The 11,168-nt window shown below is 39.1% G+C and overlaps 1 protein-coding gene across 2 annotated transcripts in view; it reads right to left on the bottom strand.

The window, feature by feature from the left end:
• Positions 1-11,168, bottom strand: part of snap25a (synaptosome associated protein 25a) — a 35,594-nt gene that overhangs the window by 18,899 nt on the left and 5,527 nt on the right. For both annotated transcript variants that reach the window (XM_020616960.1, XM_020616959.1), the window contains exon 2: positions 379-522. In XM_020616960.1, the coding sequence (XP_020472616.1) occupies positions 379-450 (72 nt within the window). In that variant the 5' untranslated portion in view covers positions 451-522. The remainder of the gene's footprint in view (positions 1-378; positions 523-11,168) is intronic.

Here is an 11,168-nt window from a genome sequence, read left to right on the forward strand (position 1 = left end):
TTGTTATTTGTCTCCATAAGTAGTTGCACAAAACCTTTGAAGTTGTCTTGTTGTTGGCTCAACAGTGCGGTGTACATCAGCTTCTGCTGACTCAACATCTCTGTTACTTGCGCCGCTGAAATATAATCCTCTTCTGCTTCAACATCCTCATTCGCTTCTGATTTATTAGCTCTTTTCCCTCTTGGAGGCATTTTAATAGTTGTAGAATTTGTTCAAAGACTTGAAAATGTAGAAGATGTGAAAAATCATAGAACAGACAAGAGGAGCAGTAAAGACGTCTGCTCTCGCTTGCAACCCGGAATGCAACCCGGCATGCCACTGTGTCTGTATGCCATCGTAAGTCGTAACCCCTTGATCCAACAAATGTGTGGTTCTCACCTCATCAGCGAGCTGGTCAGCACGTTGCTGCATGTCTGACAGCTCATTGCGCATGTCTGCGTCATCTGCCATGGCTGCTGGATTTAGGAGGTGGAGAAGTTCTCCAACAGGGAAGAGAAGATTCTAGTGGGAATCCGGGGAGGGCTGGAAGAGAGAGAGAAACCAGAAGAAGCTTTTAGGATGGACAGCTGGATACAAACTGAGGTATAACAGCATCCAGGTACTGGATTATATTGATGTGATGGTCGCTTTATCAAAGAATAAATATGTAGCAGTGATCATATTGGGGGGTCAGTATAACAGCATCATAAAGTGCTTGCAGGGTCTCCTGCCTGCACCTCTCTGAGCTGTCTGAACAGTTGGTACCAGTAAATGGAGCTTTACAAGGCTGCATCACTGGCAGCAATTGCTTGAGGATGCCTGTAAAAGCTGCAGGCTACCGTTGTTTCCTGAAGAATGTCAGGCTCAGATGGCCCCATAACTGACCAAAAATGTATAGGATTAGCCATGAAGACCTAACATATCTCAGACTCATTCATCAGAAATTCATTGCTGTTTATCTTTGAAGGTTAAATACATCCATTGCCAGGCATGTGTCCTGTCAAAATGCCCTTGAGTCATTTAGTGAAACAAATAAAACCAAGAGGGAGCACTAATCTGCAGACAGAACCTAAATGTTGAATCAGAAACTGTTATATTAACGCATCATGTTTATTCCATCTGCCACTAATGTCTCACATCATCCTCACTGATGTCTCCTCTGCCTCTCCTGCATCACTGCACAACAGCAGCGACCATGTTGGATTATATAAACTTCTGGCTGGACCACACATTGCATTGCTTAATGCCTGAATTGAGCCAAATTCAAAACCACTCACTAAAGGAAGACAGGGCACCATCGGCTGCCTGTTCACTTACATAACCAATTTCAAGTAGTTAAGTCTTAACAGGCCACACTGAACTTTTACTTTATCTCTCAGTAGTGTTACAGTTAAAGTGAATGATTTACAACAATGTTCACCAGTGCATGTGGGCTCACTGCAGACATTCTTGTCTGTGACATGTCAGAGTTCCTGTCTCAGCACTTTGGTCTTCCTCCCTTTCCCAGCTGGTTTGCCTGGGCTGCCTGTATGTTTGTCAGCCCTTACGTTAAAATCAACCTTTTAATGCGTCTGTCTGCCTGATGAAACGTAACATACTGTAAAGAGATTTATTCTTTACCTTGTGAAAACATACAACATACACTACTCCAAACCCAAGGTTCACTTACTTAGTTAACATCTCCAGGAGCTTTCAACAGTCACCCACAACAAATGGCTGAGGTTCTGTATGTAGGCCCATTAGTTTTATGTTCCATTTGCTGAAGAAGGCTGTTGGCGCCATAACGCACCATAAGAAAAGCTATAAGTGAACCTTGAGGATACTGTAAATGCTTTGACTAAAAATATTGTTTTTGTTCATCACTAAGTATTCTGTAAGTAAAAGGAGTCATTTAATACGATTTTTGGGATTAATGTAGGAACATTTTTACAGACAATGTCTTTCGTTTATAACCTGCTGTTACCATGTCTGTATTTTAAATATAAATAAATGTAAACAGTGAAAAAAAGTCAAACAAATTCAAATGCTAATCCTTTTTCATGGTCTGGTCAAAGGTTTTTGAACATTTCATTTTGTCCGCTCCAGGAACAGGCTGAGCAAAAATTGTGCTGTCCTCTAGTAAGCTTGTCTATTTAACACTTTGTATGCAATGACAAGCAGCTCTGTGTGTAGCTGCAGTCACAAGGTGCTCTCCTACTGTGTCTACTGCCCATCAGAATCTGATACACAAACCATTAAAACAAACTAAGCAGTCATTCCAACCTGTATGACTTAAGAGCTGAGCGGTTGTACCAGTTCTGACTTTTCTACAGACCAACTAGTGCAATACTGTTTACAATACAATACCGTGCAATACAAGTACAACAATCAAACTGATGACCTTTGAGTTATAGGATGTTAAGCAGCAGGCTGCCCTGTCATCCATGAAATACACCCTCCCAAAGGACGCTAATATGTCTGCAAACTCACATCTGATTAAACTGGGAAGCCCATCTGAGAGATACTTCATTTTTAATTACAGTCATTTAGCTGTTGGGGTTTGGATGACGATAATAAACTTGTGACAGGACAAATCAGGAATCCTTAAATCTGTTTGTGAGAGGGCTTCTAGTGTGATGTAAGTACCATAGTCATCATGACATATGTGCCAAAATAATTGGCCTCATAATATATTTGAACTTTTCCAAACTAATTCAACAAGAATTCCACATATTGATAATCAGTATACACTGTATATATAGGTCTAGCTGCAACACATTAAAGGCTTTAGAATTATACAAACCAGGGGTAATTAGGAAAAATATGAGTGTGAAGCCCACTCATATGTTTTCAGTAACAGTATGTGTAATCCTAAACAGGCTAATCTATTGTAGAAATGCTACAGACATCAAGTTAATCCATTAGGTAATTAATACAGACTAGAGACACCAAACATCTGCCACACAACTGGCTAAAATGCCCTTGTTTCATTTGATAACACACAGGATTCTGAGGAAATACGAAGGAAAAAAACGACCATATATTTGTAGCCCAGTAAGTGGAAGTAAATTGTTCACATTATACTATTGCCAGCAAACTCTTATTTTGGCAGCATATTTTATTTTTGTAGTACTTTGAAGTGGTTCCTGTTGAGGAGTTTCTTAGTTACGAAGAAAAAGAGAGAAAAAGACAGTGCTGCAGAAAGAGGGAAAAACATGACACTCGAGTAGTTGCTACCAATGTGTGAAGTAGACCCGGTTGATCGGAGAGTTGAAGTGAAGCTTCGGGAGAGATTTCAGTTGTGGACCCTTGTTTTATTGAGGAGATAAGTTGTTTTAGATTGTCTTGGTGAGTGAATTTACAGCTAAAATTAGCATAGCAATGGACGTTTATGCTAACGAAGCGTTTATGTTAAGTTGAACATGGGTATACGTGTCTTGCTAATATTGAACCACCATGTTATTTGTACTGATTAGAGATACAGCGCTAACACGTAAAGTTGTGTTATTTACACACAATAGGTGATTGGAATGCATGTAATGGGTAGTTCTTACTTAATGTATGGAATGTACCAACGTGTGAAATTCGGGATTTCCTTATTCTATTGTTAACCTGGTAATACATTGGGTTGAGAACTGCATTATTTTATTATGGCAGGAAAGTGTGAACATTTCAATTCAAGGTAATGTGTATAAATTTAATCATAAAGCATGGTTAAAAGAATGATCCTTGATATACAAATAATTCATAAATTCATGGAGAAAAATTGGGAAAAATACCTGTTCATTGATATTACTGTTGTAAATTATCAGTGTTATTGAACATGATGTTATATATGGCCATATAAGAGAAGAAGTAGATTATAAGTTTGTTATTGTACAGGTCGGGTTTTTTAGAACCACCTGAACTTTCTTTCTCCTTGACGAAGGAGATGGCGAGCCGTCGTGGGACCAAGATATGGGATGAACCAAGAAGGAGCCCATGTTTCCTTCAACCTTCTGGAGAGGGTGCACCTGTGCGGTGGGCCCACTTAGTTTCATAACTTGATAAGGAGTGGAGAATTGACTGATTTGACTGTTATAACGGACCTGGGACTATATTGTGACTGACAGATTGACATTTATGCATGCGGGATGACAGTATAAACTCACAAACTTGAACTGAAGGATATAACAAAATCTGGATTACCCTTAAAGGGACAATTTTTTTCTTCAAAGAGAACTGTTCAAATGTGATGTTTGGATCATTTGTGTTGAATTGTTAAATAATAATTTTCCTATGTTACCCTACTGCTTAGCTCCAATTGTTTTCATTAACCTCTCCTTTTGAGCCTGGATACTGGTCCGAAGCCCCAACACATCCACCGGATGAGCAAGGGTTACATATTGTACAGCATAGCTCCTTTTTTGAGTTTAACCTAACCTTTGTGTACCTGTGACTGTGCTGACATACACCCACATGTCGCTTGCCTCTGTGTTTCTTGTCATCATGTGCAGGAAACTGTAGGCATTGTGTCCTTCTGACCCAACGTCAACAGCAAGGTAAGACAAAATGCAAACTAGGCTGTAGCACTAAACACACAAACTCATCTAAATACTGGCCTGTTTATGCAAGTGTATACACACGCACTTTATTATGGCCATGTGGTCCCAAGGACTGTGGTGGAGAGAGATTTGCTGATTAGCAGGATGATTTCATTTATGGCACTAGAAAAGGTGCTGTATAATGTGATACAGGCCTTGTCCTCACAGGTTTCAAGGTGATTACTGGAGAAGGGCCGAAACACTGATTTATCAGCAGTATTTGGAATAACTGGCTGTACAGTCACATTTATGTACTGTACTACAAAGAAAAAGCTCCTTGAATGTTTAGGAACATTCATCTTTCTTGCTCTCTCTGTCTGTTCATTCCTCCATCCATTCATAACCCTGTTCACTACGTAACAAACTTATCTCTATCCATTTTTACATTACTGGGCCACACTGAGCCACGTCTGCAACCACCAAATTCAGTCACCTATAACACACATTAATCTCACATCACAATATACTGTAGGTCTACTCTATACAAATACTATACTGTATCATTCAGGCTCTGAACCAAATTATAACAAAAGTGAATAACCTGGGCTACTTTTGGAAATGTTGTGCCATTACTGCCATAAACCAATAGCCTATTTGTCCTTGACTTTTCTGACTGAGGTGGGCGTACTGCTATGGGCCAGAATACTAAGGATAAGATATTCTGCTGCTTCGTTGTTGTTCTAGTAAGAAAGACAATAGATCTTTGTTTTTCATCGTTTCTTAGGGTTGGTTGTCTTTCTCTTCTCTTGCTCTACTAGTGGGGAGATGTGCATGTTGGATCGTTGGATGACTTTTTGAGTTTTTTTTGCTTTCCAGTTTGTTTCATAAGCTCCATCTCTGTCTCTGCATCAAACATATTTCTTTATCTTTCTGAACAACAGAAATGTGGGATCTGATGAATGTTGTTAGAACACTTTAAATAATTGTGACTTTTAAAAATATCTCTGAAGCTGACAAGGATGAAAGAGCGCCTTGTTTTTGTCTTATGACTGTGCTCTACTTTACCAGCCCATCATATGTTCAAATTCAGAGCTAGACTAGACTGTGTTCCAAAGGTAATTTTGAGACTGGGTAGATAAAATCTAGCCACCTGGCCACACTTAAAACAGTTACAGATGAGAGACAGATGTGAATTACCCTTGTAAAAAACAAATGTCATTATCTAAAATGACTTAATTGTGGAGTTGACTACAGCCCTTCTCTTAGTAGCGCTGTTAGCACTGATCACACAAGACTGGAGTGGAAAAAGCACTGAAATATAACTGAGTGAGTGAGGGGGTGTTACTCATAAAATAAACAAAGGTGAGTTGTCATTTGGCTAAACATAAAAAGGTTTCTCTAAAATGACAGTGCTGTAAAAAGTCAAGCAGCCATTTTCATGTTTGAAAGAGCAGCAGCACTGGACCCTGGCACGTTTCTCTCTCTAAAAGCCTTTTAGCTGGGATGTTTCAAGACATAGTAATCACAACAAAAGGATGCCACTACCCTCCCAGAAACCACTGCGAGACTGAATAAGAACAACAGTGATGTAACATTACACAACAAGTCCAAGTGTCACTACATCCACAGTGCTTAAGTGCTTAAGTGACATCCCAGTGGCCTGCTCTAAAAAGAATGCCATGCATTATTGACCCAAGAAGTCCAAGACCTCTTCACTTATTCATCCAGCTCCACCGTAACCATCCATAGCTCTGAAACTCATGGCTAATATGTGGAAGCTGGAGGATCAGACAATGCTTCAGCCAGTGGATAACACCTCAAAAGCTCTACTGGGAAAGTGAGGTACAGGAAAGTATTTTGATAATTTTCTAGATTATTCTAGTCATTTTAAACCTTAGACAGACAACATGGCTTTATAGGGACAGGAATATGGGTCTGTTGGTTGGTTAACTGCTGCTAACATGCAAAGTTGTGACTGTGAACGTGGTAAACGTTACACGTCAGCACTATCACTCTGACCACGTGAACATACTGAAGTTAGTATTTCGCTTAAAGCGCTGATGTGTCTAAGTACAGTTTCACAGTTCATGTTAAACTGAATATGTTGATCAGAACCCCCCCCCCAATATTTTATGGACCAAATTATTAATTGAGGAAATGAGTAAAAGATTAATCATTAATGAAAACAACAACTTGCAGCCTTAAAATGAAGAGTATATAAAAACCCTACTACTTATTACAAAGACCGTGTAACATCACACACCCTTTGCAAAAATATTAGTCATGTGCATGGCATGTAAGACTTATAGCAAATTAGAAAAAATACCTGCTATATCGTCAAAGTAAAATACATTTTATAATATCCTCTCTAGAAATTAGGCTGTTAACTGAATTCACTCATACAGGCTGAGCAATAATCACAAGTCCTTGCTGTGAGGCTGCATAAGACATTATAAGACCATGTTGTCCTCACAGCTTTCAGAATAACAACGTTTGCCTGAAACAAAGTATTTTATTAGTGATGTTTTGTTGATTTGTTTTGAGGACTGTATGGGAAATGGAAAGAGATTCCAGAGCACTTTATCAAACCAGGCAGGAGACAGCTTCAGAACATAAGGACATGTATTAATACTTTCAGTACTGTACTGCTTTCTGTAATCACTGTAAAAACCCTAACTACTGGGTATGTGAAGACCCATAAACTGTGTTCTCTATGTACAGGAGTACAAGTTCACATGGTTTGTCATCGATACAAAGAATGAGAGTGATTCTGGGATGCTGGAACCTACAGCTTACAGCTTTCTGGAAGCTGTCGGGCTAAACTGCATAAAGACATCCTGATGGGAGGTTACTCACTTGGGATTCCAGTTACACATACACACACACCCTTTCATAACCTATCTTTTGTGAGTAAGCACTCACTCTTAGTAGCTAGAGAGATAGCCACATGATGACCTGTGCACTGTGTATTATAAATGCTGCACTACAGTTCATCCATTATCATGCATCACCGAGGTAAACACAATGTCATCTTCCTATTTATTGTCTCTAGAAGGTGGTGTTGTGGCTACCTTTGCTAAAAGAGTCCAGAGAGTCTGAGGGTGAAGACAAGGGCAAGCCTATTGATTTAAGGCTGACTGCATCCCCACCCGCTCCTTTTTGGTACTCAGTTGCATGGCTCCTTATCAGCCAGCTCCCTGCTCTCTGGAGCACAGTAGAGGAGACAATGGGGAGGCAAGACAAGAACACTGATGTGTTTATTTTAAGCTGTTGTAGGATGATGAGAGGAACAGACAGTACACAGGAGCCAAATGAAAAAGAAAAAGAGAATAATATTCAGGTCATAATTCACTATCAATAGCATATCACACCTAAATGTGAGCACCACCAATGCCCTTCAGGTTCTAGCTTCATCCTTTGCGCCCATCCAAGGGAACACGTAGAGCCACATTTATTGCCATGCAGCTATTTCAGATGACATTTTAGCTGGCCTGTATAGATATGACATTTGACAAGCAAAAAATGACGGGGAGCAATGCTCATGGGCTGATGTTGGCAGTAAAACTGAAAGGAGACAAAGTGAAATGGGTTCAGATGTGATGGGGGGAGGCAGGGTTAGGAGATGGCTGGTGCAGATGAACATATGACCAATATCTAGACAGGCCTCTGCAGCTTGTTGTGAATTAGAAGCACAACCTCGTGTGTTTTATGACATAATAAACGTCAGGGCAGCAAGATGGGAAGGCTCTCTGGCTGAAAAATGCAGCAGATGTCCTTTATCTCCATGTTTGATGGTATCTCATGCAGCAAACAAGCCAGCTACAGTGTGCAAAGCCAGGATTCCTGATGTTTTAGTGATGCTGCAGTAACAGACCATTAAACTGAAATGCCCTAGTCAATATTTATGTATTTCATTAGCCCTTTGGTCAAAGCTGGGGGATATTTGTACAGTTAGTGCTATGACATGAAACTCCAGCAAAGTATTTCAGTCAGTGACCCCCAGAGGATTAGTTTACAGTCCAGCAGGATACATCCAGTGCTTTACAATTAGTCTCTGCTTCATTCACGGTCATGGGCCTAAGTAGCCTGGCCACATCAGAATCATGTCTGTCATAAAGTCCTAACAACAAAGACATTAAAAAGCAATTTCTGTAGATGAGGTTGAGAAATACTTTGAGAAAATATAATGATCACAATTTGTATCAAATTACACCTCTACTGCCTTAATTATTAGTCTAAGCCACTGTAGAACTGTAAAACCATCTTTTGTGAATATCCAATATACTTAATTAACATTTCTGTATATACAGTAAACATATCAATGCTGAAATGTGACCAACAAAAGAGTGTTTCAGAACACAAAACATTTTTGTAATATTAGAAGATTATAAATCCAAAGCTTTTATCTAATAATCATTTCCCTTATAATTTGATGATTATTTTTTCTTGATTAATCAGTTAATTGCTTGGTCTATAAAGAACAGTCCCAAACTTACAGATATTCAGTATAATATTACATAAGTAAAGTATCAGTAGACGACTATCATATGTGAATTCCCACTGTAAATGCTGCAGGGGGCAATGTTGACTTTCAGTGCTCATCATATACTCTGTATTGTTCACAAAGCGCTCCTATTGTATAAGGTACATGGACATTAATGGCAGCAAATCATGGTTTAATTCTAACTAGCACAACGACGACAAAAAGTTAAAACCGACAGGCTTCATAACTTGTCTGCGATAATGTAGCTAAAAACAAATTCACCGTGCATTTCAATATGCACTACAATGCATGCAGTCTCTATAATGTAGTAATAGTATATTTATACTTTAAAATGAAGTTCATTTGAAAGGACCAAACACATTCTCTGTACACCATCTATCTTACAGATACATAAACGAGGTTTATGTGAAAGCATTGCAGAGGCTAACCTGCACCAATGACCCCAGCCAGCTGCACTGCAGCATCATAAATTACCCAACTCAACTGACAGATCTCTAGTGAGAGTATCACCAAAAAAACCACCTCATGACACTTCATTGATGCTTGAACGAGACCCATACTCATGCCCAGCACAGTGTCATGTTTGCACAAGACTGATACAGTGCACTGCCCCTGCACCTGTGCACACAGAACCATGTAATGTAGTAAACAAAGGCTGTATTCATGTTGACCCAAGCAGATTAATTGGTGTCTTTATGTTTCACTGATGCAGGGATAAAGAGTCTATACATACGTTTATTCTGGAAATCCAAGCTTTCGTTATGTAAGGATGGTGTACAATATAATACTGCTAAAGCCAAGGCTAATGCTGCAGAGAAAATGATATGTTTGCATCCTATCCTACACACACACGTATGGAAGTGATTGTACTCCAAAATATCAGCTTGCTAGATTAAAACTGAACAACTTGTTTTTCCTTCTTATTCATGATCAGTTAAATATCAGCAAACATCTGTATATAAGACATGTAGGTCTGTAAAAAGTATTGTGTTTCTTCAAATGATTCAATTTGGCAGTCATTCATGTTGAAAATGTTTATATTTATACTCTGTGACTTTCTGCCTTCTCCTCTTCTCTTTTTAATTACTTTCATTTTATCTCCCTAAATTCCTTTCATCACTCAAAAGAATAATAATAATAACATCCCCCTGAGAAAGTGGGAGAGAGGACAGACAGCAGAATGATGGGACCTGACAGAGTTGTGGATTGGCCTCACAGATAACTGTGATGAGTGTGGCCTTAAAATGTAAAGTTGTGGAGGAATGTTTTTCTGTTTTCACTTCCAGAAAAGCTTCAATGGTGAGAGCATCACTTGGGAGATAATATTAACTTTCTGTAGCTGTCACCACTTCTGTGAGATGACACAACAGAGGCCAGGATTTTGTTCAAGTACTGAAAAGATTCTTGTCAAATATGCTACCCATATATGTGTCCTACCTCCAACAATAATCATTTAACTACCCCAAATAATGCAATGAGACAGCTGTATGGACCTGACTAGTTTTTGAAAACAAGAAAACTTTTGAAAAACAAAATCAGAAATTCTGAACCTGAATGAGTTAAAATGACCATAACTTTCTAATAAAAACTAAAAGCTACCTAATAGTGCTATGTCATGGTAAAAAAAAAACCCAGTAACAACAACAAAGTATTTTTATTGTGTGGTTTGGTGACAGCATTGTGTTTTCTGTCTATGCGCTGCCAAAGCCCCAAGGCCTCAGGAGCGGCCATTTTGTTTCTCTGTTTTTGTTTACATGCAGAGTGTCTCTTGAAAAGTGAGAGGGTTGTCCCATGGGAGCTGACTGGGCACAAAAAAAGCTGAACTACCATTTTCACTGCCAATGTTGCCCTCATGCTGTATATCTCACTAGCAAGAAACCAACACTCTTTTCCCTTTGTCTTCAAATAAGATCAGACAGTGTTTTTCTTCCTAATCAGAGCTATTCACTCCTGTTTCTTTTAAAGACTAGTTAGACATTTTGGAAAATAGACTCTTTTGCTTCCTTCCAGCTACCGGTACCTGTGTTACTCACTAATTAACATGTTGTATCTCATTTGCTTAATATTTTCAAAACGGAAGAATACAAAAAGGCTTGTTACCCTTGCAAAATCCCAAAATGTCTTTGTTACACTTCAGTGCTTGTACGGATCAAACATCCATCCATCCATTTTCCTCCGCTTAT

This window comes from Monopterus albus, unplaced genomic scaffold (genome assembly GCF_001952655.1).
Source record: "Monopterus albus unplaced genomic scaffold, M_albus_1.0 scaffold182.1, whole genome shotgun sequence".
In the NCBI taxonomy this organism is placed as follows: Eukaryota; Metazoa; Chordata; class Actinopteri; order Synbranchiformes; family Synbranchidae; genus Monopterus; species Monopterus albus.